The sequence below is a fragment of the Mobula birostris genome, chromosome 32 (genome assembly GCF_030028105.1).
Source record: "Mobula birostris isolate sMobBir1 chromosome 32, sMobBir1.hap1, whole genome shotgun sequence".
Classification (NCBI taxonomy): Eukaryota; Metazoa; Chordata; class Chondrichthyes; order Myliobatiformes; family Myliobatidae; genus Mobula; species Mobula birostris.
Genome location: NC_092401.1, coordinates 29,876,538 through 29,888,771, shown reverse-complemented (window position 1 = coordinate 29,888,771; position 12,234 = coordinate 29,876,538). Strand labels below are relative to the sequence as shown.

General features: G+C 42.1%; 1 protein-coding gene across 2 annotated transcripts in view; it reads left to right on the top strand.

Moving 5' to 3' along the window:
- The window catches only part of hook2 (hook microtubule-tethering protein 2), a 102,263-nt gene that overhangs the window by 53,583 nt on the left and 36,446 nt on the right, over nucleotides 1–12,234 (top strand). For both annotated transcript variants that reach the window (XM_072248466.1, XM_072248465.1), the window contains exons 11-14: nucleotides 3,109–3,310; nucleotides 4,112–4,222; nucleotides 5,734–5,821; nucleotides 8,484–8,544. In XM_072248466.1, coding sequence (XP_072104567.1) covers nucleotides 3,109–3,310; nucleotides 4,112–4,222; nucleotides 5,734–5,821; nucleotides 8,484–8,544 — 462 coding nt within the window. The remainder of the gene's footprint in view (nucleotides 1–3,108; nucleotides 3,311–4,111; nucleotides 4,223–5,733; nucleotides 5,822–8,483; nucleotides 8,545–12,234) is intronic.

Genomic DNA, 12,234 nt, shown 5'->3' with positions numbered 1-12,234 from the left:
AATGGTCTGCATTATTGTTCCAATTACCAAAATGCATTACCATACATTTCCCAACACTGTATTCCATCTGCTACTTTCTTGCCCATTCTTCCAATTTGTCTAAGTCCTGCTGCAATTTGCATTGCTTCTCAGCAGTACCTGCCCCTCCACCTATCTTCATATCATTTGCAAACTTTGCCACAAAGCCATCAATTCCATAATCCAAATCATCAACAAACATTGTAAAAGGCAGCAGTCCAATACTGACCCATGAGGAACATTACTAGTCAATGGCAGCTAACCAGAAAAGGCCCCTTTATTCCCACTCGCTGCCTCCTGCCTGTCAGCCATTCCTCTACCCATGCCAGTATCTTCCCTATAATGCCATAGGATTTTATCTTGTTAAGCAGCCTCATGTGTGGCACCTTATCAAACGCCTTCTGAAAATCCAAGTAAATGGCAACCACTGCCTCTCCTTTGTCCACCCTGCTTGTTACTTCCTCGAAGAACTCTAACAGATTCGTCAAGCAAAATTTCCCTTTACAGAAACCATGTTGACTTTGGCTTATTTTATCATTAGTTTCCAAGTACCTCAAAACCTTATCCGTAATAATAGACTCCAACACTTTCCCAACCACTGAGGTTAGGCTAACTTGGCTATAATTTTCTTTCTTTTGCCTCCTCTCTTTGTCTTAAAGAGTGGAGTGACATTTGCAATCATTCAGTACTCCGGAACCATGCCAGAATCCAGTACTTGAAAGATCGTGACCAATGTATCCATTATCTCTTCGGCAACCTCTCTCAGGATTTTGAGACATACTCCATCTGGCCCAGATGACTTAACCACCTTCAGACCTTTGAGTTTGCCTAGCACTTTTTCCTTTGCAGTAGCAATGACACTCACTCCTGCTCCCTCACACTCACAGACCTCTGGCACACTGCTTGTGTCCTCTACAGTGAAAACTGATGCAAAGTACTCATTAAGTTCATCTGCCATTTCTTTGTCCCCCATTACTACCTCACCAGCATTATTATCCAGTGGTCCAACGTCAACACTCACCTCCTTTTTACTGTTTATATAACTGAAAAAGCTTTTGGTATCCTGATTAATATTATTGGCTAGTCTGCCCTCATATTTCATCTTTTCCCTTCTTACAGCTTTTTTAGTTGCCTTTTGTTGGATTTTCAAAGCTTCCCAGTCATCCAACTTCCCACTCACTTTTGCTACCTTATATGCCCTTTCCTTGGCTTGTATGCAGTCCTTAACTTCCCTTGTCAGCCATGGTTGCCTACCCCTGCCATTTGAGAACTTCTGTGGGACATATCTATCCTGCGCCTTGTGAACTATTCCCAGAAACTTCAGCCATCTCTGCTCTGCCATCATCCCCACCACCATCCTCCTCCAGTCCACCTGGGCAAGCTCCTCTGTCATGTGCCTGTAATTCCCTTTATTCCATTGTGATACTGATACATGTGACTTGTGCTTCTCCCTCTCAAATTGCAGTATGAATTCAATCATGTCACAAAAACAAAGGAGCTGGTTGTGGATTACAGGAGGAATGGAGACGGGCTAACCCCTATTGACATCAATGGATCTGGGGTTGAGAGGGTAAACATCTTTAAGTTCCTCGGCATCCACATCACCAAGGACCTCACGTGGTCTGAACACACCAGCTGTGAGGTGAAAAAGGCACAATAGTGCCTCTTTCACCTCAGAACGTTAAAGTTTGATATGGGCCCCCAAATCCTAAGAACTTTCTACAGGGGCACAATTGAGAGCATCCTGACTGGGTGCATCACTGCCTAGTATGGGAGCTGTATTTCCCTTAATCGCAGGACTCTGCAGAGAGTGGTGTGGACAGCCCAGCGCATCTGTAGTTGTGAACTTCCCATGATTCAGGACATTTACAAAGACAGGATCATTGGGGACCCGAGACACCCCAACCACAATCTATTCCAGCTACTACCATCCGGGAAGCGGTACGGCAGCATAAAAGCTAAGTCCAACAGGTTCCGGGACAGCTTCTTCCACCAGGCCATCAGGCTGATGAACTCACGCTGATTTGAGTGTACTCTATATTACATTGACTGTTCTATTTATTATAAATTACTGTGATTGCACATTTAGATGGAGACATAACGTACAGATTTTCACTCATGTATGTGAAGGATGTAAGAAATAAAGTCAATTCAATTCATTCAATCATATTATGATCACTGCCTCCTGAGGGTTCGTTTATATTAAGCTCCGTAATAAGATCTGGATTATTACACATCACCCAATCTAAGATAGTCTTTCCCTGAGTAGGCTCAAGCACGCTGCTCTAAAGAGCTGTCTGATAGGCAGTCAAAAAATTCCCTCTCCTGCAATCCAACACCAACCTGATTTTCCCAATCCTCTTGTATACTGAAGTCCCCCATTACAATTGTGACATTATCCTTATTATATGCCTTTTCCAGCTCCCTTTGCAATCTCAACCCCACATTTTGGCTACTATTTGGAGGCCTGTATATGATTCCCGTAATAGTTTTTTTATTCTTGCAATTTCTTGACTGCACTCACAAAGATTCAACGTTCTCTGATCCTATGTCACCACTTTCTAAAGATGTAATTCCATCTCCTAGTTCCAGATCCACAGCATTGCCTATGCTTTCCTGCTTGTCCTTTCGATATAAAGTATATCCTTTGATGTTAAGCTCCCAACTATGGCCTTCTTTGCTTCCTCAGCGTTCCTCGGCTGATGATGAATTCCACAGATCCATTGCCCTTTGGCTAAGGAAACGCTCTATTCTAAAAAATACTGAAGGGTCTTGGCCCCAAATGCTGACTGTTTATTCATTTCCATAGGGCCACCTAACCTGCTTTTATTCTTTTATGCTGGTGCTTGATGTTCTGAAGTCTAACAAGATGTTAACAGACACAGTAGAGTCCTTGAAATAGAAGAAAGATTATCTGAGAGTCTGTTAAGTGTCCCTAACGTATCTGCCTTTACCAACACCCCTGGCAATACATTGCCATGTATCACATTCGGTGATAATAATACAACTTCTCCCTAATGAAATGAAAGCTTGTTTTCAGTGGTCTTGTTGCTTTCTCAAAATCACCCGTGTTTCTGATGATGTTCACAGGCATTCCTCAGACAAAGTTAGTAAGCTGGAGGCCACTGTGGAGGCCTATAAGCGGAAGCTTGAGGACTTGGGAGACCTGCGTCGGCAAGTCAAGCTACTGGAGGAGAGGAGTACCATCTACATGCAGAAAACCTTCGACCTGGAGGAGGAGCTGAAAAAAGCAAATTCTGTACGCAGCCAATTGGAGGTTTACAAGAAACAGGTAAACACTGTTATCTCCATTAACGGGCTTTTGCACTCTGACCTTCTCCAACCCTAGAATGTATTTTATTCGCCAAACCCAAATCTTCATTCCTCTTAGAAGGAGAACATCACCCTTTGTAGATGACAACATCAGATCTACCCCTTTCATCAACTGTCAGGTGGTTATCCTGACAGATGTTCTAATTGATCTGTGGATTCGTCCCACTGGGAGCTGGTTGTGATAGTCTGTCACAGAAGAGATGTGCCTCTATCAAGTCGCCTCTCATTCTCCTTTACTCCAGGGAGCACAGGGATGATAGAAGAATAGGCTATGCAGGAGGGAAGGGTTAGATTGATCTTTGAGTAGGTTAAAAAGTCAGCACAGCAGCATGGGCAGTAGGGCCTGTATTGTGCGGGTAATGTACTTCTGAACATTGTTATTGTGCCTAATACAGAAGGCATAATGTTAAGGTGTTTGGGAGAAAGTATGGGGAGCGGGTGTTGTCAGTGGTGGGTTTATTTTACACAGAGAGTAGTGGGTGCGTGGAACATGCTGCTCGGGTTATTAGTAAAGGCAGATGCATTAGGAATATTTAAGACACTCTTAGATAGACACGTAGATGAAAGAGGGGAAAAAGGGTTTGATTTGTCTTGGAGTAGTTAAAGGTTCGGCGCAAAGTGATAGGCCAAAGTTGAAATGTTCTGTGTTCTAAGAGCTTTTGGCATTTGGGTTACTTTCTTGTTCAGTTGAAGTTTTGTAATGATTTCTGTTCCCTCCATTGCTGCTGCTGGTGTGCCACTAACTCTCTCCATGATAAAGGTCCATGAGCTTCACAACAAGCATACAGAGGAGTCAATGAAAACAGAGAAGTGGCAGTTTGAGTTCAGGCACCTACAGGAGAAACACGATGCCGTGCTGAAAGAGAAAGAGGTAAGCTGAGAAAACTGGATCACAGGATAAAGACACCACAACTGAAAAAGCCGAGCATGTCAGTTTGTGCCTGAATGAAAAAGCCTCTCGCCTTCTGTGGTGTTAAAGGTGGACAGGGTCAGCTCAATATACGTTGGTGAGATTGAGGTAGTGCAGAAGAGCTGAGTAAAGCTTGAGGTGACACTTCATTGGTGTCTTGAACACCTACTTCCTCAGTCAGATGGAAAAGTTGTAGATTATCCCCAAATTACAGTTGTTGAGGTAACAGAAATTCACAAATTGCTACCCAAAGATCAGAATAAAATTCACTTTTGTGGAAGTTATATATGTGTGTGTGTGTGGGGGGGGGGGGAGAATAAAGTAGTAAATACATAAATACAACTTAAAAGAACTACTATTTCTTAACCAATGCATAGATGATGGGGCTCTGCATTATAGCAAATCATGGTGTGATTCTAGGAATCCAGTCACCCTGAAGAATTTCCCTATTTGAATTTGGATAGACAACAGGTCATAAAGATCTGTCCCAAAGGCAACTTCGGGTTGTGTTTTCCATTGTAGACAGAAATTGACAGAATCTCCATTCTAATAACTGAACACAGAAACAGAGCCTAAAAGAGTTCAAGGTCAAGTTCATTGCCAATGTGCACAAATACACGTACACACAGCTGCAATGAAATACTTACTTTCAGCAGCCACACAGGCACATGGCATCATACATGCATCATTCACAAGAAAAACAGAAATATAAAAATATATTTAACAGGAAAAAACTAAAACAAAAACAAAGGCTATTTTAGTGTATAGTCATGCAAAACTGAAGTACTGGTTAAGGTTGTGCCAGTTGGTTCAAGAAGTAAATGGTTGAAGCTGATCCTGAACTTGGTGGTGTACGATTTCAGGTTACTGTGCCTTCTGCCTGATGGGAGCAGTGAGAAGTTGGCATGTTCCAGATGGTACATTTTATTTTACAACTTCATGAATACTTTGCATGCAAAAGGAACTTGGTGATTGAATTTTCTGAAGTTGTTTCCTGTCAGGTCACATGAATCACACTGTGTATGGCTGCAGCCTTGAAATAAAGGACAGCATGGAGAATTCCTGTGGCCGTTCTGTGCCCACACAGCGTTATTCCATAGACAAGTCTGTTGACAAGTAAATGTGGATCAACAATCTACAGATGGTGCAAATGTAAAAATAAAGCAAATGCTGGAAATGTTCAGTGGCTCAGGCATTATATGTGGAAAGAGAAATAGTTAATGGTTCGAGCCCAAGACTCTTTGTCAGAGCTGGGAAAGGGAGGGAACAATCAGTTTTTAAGTTGCAGGGAGGGTGTAGATGGGATGGACAAAGGAAATGCCCCTAATGGAGGCCCATGGTTGCCATGGTGACATGCTGCATTTGAAGGTTGATAGGTTACCAAGGGCAGTTGGAGAGAGACTGCTAAATTTTACTTTACTATTAAACACCTGATTTGAAGAATTAAAACTAAAGTAGTTTCGCCTTTGCAGAGATTAATAGTGGAACGCGACGGCCTTAGAGAAACCAATGAGGAGCTGAGATGTGCACAGGCACAGCAGAATTTCTTGAGTAAGGCTGGTAAGTTATACCTCTCTTGCCTGTTGCTGCCAGCTTCTGTGTACCAAAAGGATGGAATTTTTTTTCTCACCCCTTGTACATGTTGTGTATGTGTATTTTTCCATCAATCTCGGGCCCTATACCAGAGGCTTGGAAACTTGAGTGTTCAGCGTAGTATTCTTGCTGTTCCTAGCAGTGTGCTCTTCTGGACTAAGATCTCAGATGTTGTTCCCGGGATTTATTGGAGCCACTCTCCCAGTCCAGGTGTCACAGCTCCAAGTGCTTCTATCACCACTGGGATTACTCTGGCTCTAACCTTCCACATCCTTTCTATCAGCTGTCTCAAGCCCTGGTATTTATCCAATTTCTCATATTCTTTCTTCCTGATGTTACTGTCATTCAGGATTGTCACATCTCTTAGTATTGCTTTCTTCTGTTCCTTGTCCAGTCTTACCATGTCTGGTTGGTTAGCCAGCACCTGCTTATAAGTTTCACAGGATTGTAGATAATATTCTCCACTACCTTCTTGGGTGTTTCCACTTGGGAGTGTCCAATCCATTCTCAGCACAGATGTTCCTGTACACAATTCCTGCAGCTTATGCCATTCAACATATGTTGTCCCCTGCCCACATCTTGCACCCTGCTACTATGTATATGTGTCAGTGTGTGTGTAGTATTCATATAGTTAATGCAAAAAGAGAGGAAATATAGTGAGGTAGTGTTCATGGGTTCTTTGACCATTCAGAAATGAGCAGCCCAAAAGGGATTACTTTGTCTTTACTCTTGCCCTGCTGCCCACCAGACTTGTGTCACAAAACAACTAATTTGTGTTAAATAGACACTTAATTCCAGGCATCTGTGGGGGGTGGAAATGAACTACAACCTGATCATTATCACAACTTGTGTCTCCAATATCACACTGGTATTAGATACAGATTTCTGCTGCATTTCCTACTGCTGCGACTACACTTCAAATGTGCTTCACTGGTTTAAAAGCATTTTCGGATCTCCTGAACTGGATGTGAAAGGAGCCATACAAAAATATTCTCAGCCAACAGCTAGTTCTCTTTCTATGTTTTGTACTGTTCGTCAAATGTTTTATGTATCTGCTGCTATTGGCTGTACAGTTTATGATGCAGGAAGTAAAGATAGAAATTTTAGTTTTATAGTCTTCTTTCAAACTCGACCAAGTCTTAACATCATGCTGTTGCTAGAATTACCCCTCAATAATAATGATCAGTTTGGGCACAGAGGAAATCTGTATTTACTGATAAGTACCTTTATCGGCTTATCTAACAAACACATGAATTTACACAACTAAATACCTGTGTGCATACCCATTAGGTTTCCCTGACTCTCCATGAACAGAAAAAGAAGGAAAAAGATAATACCTGGGAAAAGGAATCTATATTGGCCAGGCGTTCTTCTAATCCCAACATAATCTCCATGTTTCCAACGTGGGGCCATCCACTTCTGTGAATTGTTGGTCTCCACAGAGTTGTTGCTGTCTGTGCTCCCAAAATTCTCCATTTTTATTCTTCTCCTTAATCTGTGTTATTTCAGTTTCATTGGCTCAAGATCATCTGACTAACTTGTGTTAGTTGTCATTGCATGTGGCTTAAGGTTACAAGTAGTATTGTTTTATGGCTGTTTCCTCCAGCCTTGTGACCAAGGTAATGTCTTTTGTTCTGTCCAACTCAGACTGGATCAAATCAGTCCAATCACATCAGCCAAACACTAGATCCAGGTGACCAGATCACAGGCTGTTCCTTCTGCATGCCTGCCACTTTACCTAATAAACAGCTTATCTGAGAATGGTTTCAGGTTTAGCAGATCATCAGCAGAAACTCTTTGTGTCCATGTTCAATTGCTCTGATCAACTAACCCCCTGAACGAGAACCAGTTCATCAAACAGTTCACAAAATAGCAACTGCAAGAACACTCACAAAATCACCACCTCCATTCCTGCAGCCACATGGCAAGGACAAAGGCTTTTCCACTGCCCTTGCCTCATTCCCATGAGATTGTAGTTCTTTCTGGCCAACAATGCATATATCATTTTCATTCAGACGCATGTACACCCTGACTGAATGCCCTATTGCACCCCCTTCCCAAAGAGTTAAGGAGTTGGGGAGGATCCCATTCCCCAACTCACAAGCACACTCTCATCCTGCACTGGTCACTTTTCACCTTTTACTGCTGCTGTTTCACATACTTATACTATCGCTTCTTTTATTGTAATAATACCAGTAATAATATATTGTTTTACATGAACGTGCACCCCACACTTTGTTAGCCTGTCAGTGTTCAGGCCAGGCCACTCAGGGACTTGTGCTAATATTATTTTGTTACTGTAGGTGCTGGTTCATATATGTGCTGCATGTGACAAAATATACTGAGTTTTGCACCCTGGCCCTGGATGAGCAGTGTTTCGCTTAGCTGTATGCATATGTATGGTTGAATGACAATAAACTTGAACTGAAAGTTTCTCCTTGCTTCAAGAAACCTAGGCATTGTCCATTCCGAACCCCTAGGACGATACACTGCGGCAACACATGGTTTAATGTTACTGCAGATGTGAGCTTTTAAGCAAATCTATATTTTGTGAAGTTGGGAATGTGTGGACATAGGGATGTGATATAGTGTATGTGAGTACTGACCTGTGCTTTGTGTTCGTTTGCAGCGTCTGATGAAGATTTATCCGTGGGGAATCTTGCAGCAGAGATGGTCCCTGCAGAGCTCCAGTGAGTCATTATTTAAAAGTGTCCCTTTCTGTCTAATGTAACACACACAAAATGGTGAAGGAACTCGACAGAACAGACAAGCAGTTGATGTTTCAGGCTAGGACACTTCATTGGGCTTACTCTCTAATGCCACTGCCAATTCGGACTGTCCCCAAGTATCCACGTTCTTTAATAGGAAAACAACGTACTTTACTCTTAATTTGTCTCAAAAAATTGAACATGAGCATTTTTAAACTGAATACAGCCTCGGTTTGTGTAAAAACAAATGTAATATATAATGATATTTCATAAAATTTGGATTTGAAGATGAAATGCAACATGTGTAATTTGAAATTTTGAAAGGTTGGAGACAGTAGGGAGACAAAGGAACTCTCATGATCATAATATGATGGAATTCACCCTGTAGTTTGAGCAGGAGAAGGTGAAGTTAGATGTATCAGTATTACACTGGAGTAAAGGGAATTATAGAGGTGAGAGAGTGAGCAGTTTCAAGTTCCTGGGTGTCAAGATCTCTGAGGATCAATGTACTTATAAAGAAGGCAAGACAGTGGCTATACTTCATTAGGAGTTTGAAGAGATTTGGCATGTCAACAAATACACTCAAAAACCTATTTAGATAAACTTATATAGATGTACCTTGGAGAACATTCTCACAGGCTGCATCACTGTCTGGTATGGGGGGTGGGGGCCTACTGCACCGGACCGAGAGAAGCTGCAAGAGAGTTGTAAATCTAGTCAGTTCTATCTTGGGTACTAGCCTACAAAGTACCCAGGACATCTTCGGGGTGCAGTGTCTCAGAAAGGCAGCGGCCAGGTATGTCCTTTTCTCACTGTTACCATCAAAATCCTGAAGGCACACACTCAGCAATCCCAGAACAAACTTTTTCCCCTCTGCCATCCGATTCCTAAATGGACATTGAACCCTTGGACACTACCTCACTTCTTAATATATACAGTATTTCTGTTTTTTTTAATCGATTCAATATACATTTTTTCCTCTTCTATATTATGTATTGCATTGAGCTACTGCTAAGTTAACAAATTTCATGTCACATGCCAGTGATAATAAACCTAATTCTGATGAAAGAGGAGCTAGTCAAAGTTGATGGGAAGTTGGGGGGATACTATCGGAGATAACGGCAGAACAGTCGTGGCAGGAGTTTCTGGAGGCAAATCAGAAGGCACAGGATAGATACATCGCAAAGGTGAAGCGGTATTCAAAGGGAGGATGAGGCAACCATGGCTGACAAGGGAAGTCAAAACAAAAGAGAAGGCATATAATAAAGCAAAAATTAATGGCAACTCAAGGATTGGAAAGATTTTAAAAACCAACAGCAGGCAACAAAAAAACTATAAGGAGAGAAAACATGAAATATGAAGTTAAGCTAACCAATAATATAATAGAGACACCAAAAGGTTTTTCAGATATATAAAGGGTAAAAGAGATGCGAGAATGGATATTGGACCACTGGAAATTGACACTGGAGTAATAGAGGACAAAGAAATGGAAAACAAGCTTAATAAGTATTTTCCATCAGTCTTCACTGTGGAAGACGCTAGCAGTATGCTAGAAATTCGAGACTGCCATCACTAAGGAGAAGGTGCTTGGGAAGCTGAAAGGTCTGAAGGTAGATGAGTCACCTGGTCCAGATGGACCACACCCAGGGTTTTAAAGAGGTAGCTGAAGAGAATTAAACATAGAAAGCCTACAGCACAATACTGGCCCTTTGGCCCACAATGCTGTGCTGAACATGTACTTACTTTAGAAATTACTCAGAGTTGGACTGTAGTCGGGTATGGCAGGGAGAGTTTTTCTTCCTTCTCCCGTCTGCGTGAGATATAGGACATTTAAGAGACTTTGAACTTTTACTGTGCTCATGGACTTCTTAATCAAGTTATGGTATTGTTGCACTGTTGTAACTATATGTTATAATTATGTGATTTTGTTAGTTTTTTTCGGTCTTGGTCTGTCCTGTGTTTTGTGATATCACACCGGAGGAAATATTGTATAATTTCTTAATGATACATAAGAAATGCATTACTAAATGACAATAAAAGAGGACTGCGTGTCTTCATAATCTAATCTAAAAAATTACCTAGGGTTACCCATAGCCCTCTATTTTACTAAGCTCCATGTACCTATCCAAGAGTCTCTTAAAAGACCCTATCATATCTGCCTCCACTACCGTTGCCAGCAGCCCATTCCACGCACTCACCATGCTTTTCATTTAAAAAAAAACTTACCCCTGACATCTCCTCCGTATCTACTTCCAAGCACCTCAAAACTATGCTAGCCATTTCAGCCCTGGGGAAAAAACCTCTGACTATCCACATGATCAATGCCTCTCATCAATACACCTCTATCAGGTCATCTCTCATCCTCCGACGCTCCAAGGAGAAAAGGCCAAGATCACTCAACCTATTCTCATAAGGTATGCACCGCAGTCCAGGCAATGTCCTTGTAAATCTCCTCTACACCCTTTCTATAGTTTCCACATCCTTCCTATAGTTTCCACATCCTTCCTGCAGTGAAATGATCAGGATTGAGCACTGTACTCCAAGTGGGGTCTGACCAGGGTGTTAATAGCTGTAACGTTACCTCTCGGCTCTTGAACTCAATCCCACGGTTGATGAAGGCCAATGCACCGTATGCCTTCTTAACCACAGAATCAACCTGCGTAGCGGCTTTGAGTGTCCTATGGACTCGGACCCCAAGATCCCTCTGATCCTCCACACTGCCAAGAGTCTTACCATTAATACTATATTCTGCCATCATACTTGACCTGCCAAAATGAATCACTTCACACTTAATCTGGGTTGAACTCCATCTGCTACTTCTCAGCCCAATTTTACATCCTATTGATGTCCCACTGTAACCTCTGACAGCCCTCCACACTATCCACAACACCCCCAACCTTTGTGTCACCAGCAAATTTACTAACCCATCCCTTCACTTCCTCATCCAGGTCATTTATAAAAATCATGAAGAGTAATGGTCCCAGAACAGATCCCTGAGGCACACCACTAGTCACCGACCTCTATGCAGAATATGACCCATCTACAACCACTCTTTGCTTCTGTAAGCAAGCCAATTCTGAATCCACAAAGCAATGTCCCCTTGGATCCCATACCTTCCTACTTTCTCAATAAGCCTTGCATGCGGTACCTTATCAAATGCCTTGCTGAAATCCATATACACTACATCTACTGCTCTACCTTCATCAATTTGTTTAGTCACATCCTCAAAAAATTCGATCAGGCTCGTAAGGCCTTTGACAAAGCCATGCTGACTATACCTAATCATGTTATATTATACCTCTCCAAATGTTCATAAATCCTGCCTCTCAGGATCTTCTCCATCAACTTACCAACCACTGAAGTAAGACTCACTGGTCTACAATTTCCTGGGCTATCTCTACTCCCTTTCTTGAATAAGGAAACAACATCTGCAACCTTCCAATCCTCTGGAACCTCTCCCGTTCCCATTGATGATGCAAGGATCATTGCCAGAGGCTCAGCAATCTCCTCCCTCACCTCCCACAGTAGCCTGGGGTACATCTCATCCGGTCTCGGTGACTTATCCAACTTGATGCTTTCCAAAAGCTCCAGCACATCCTTTTTCTTAATGCCTATATGCTTAAGCTTTTCAATCTGCTGTAAGTCATCCCTACAATCACCAACACACAACAA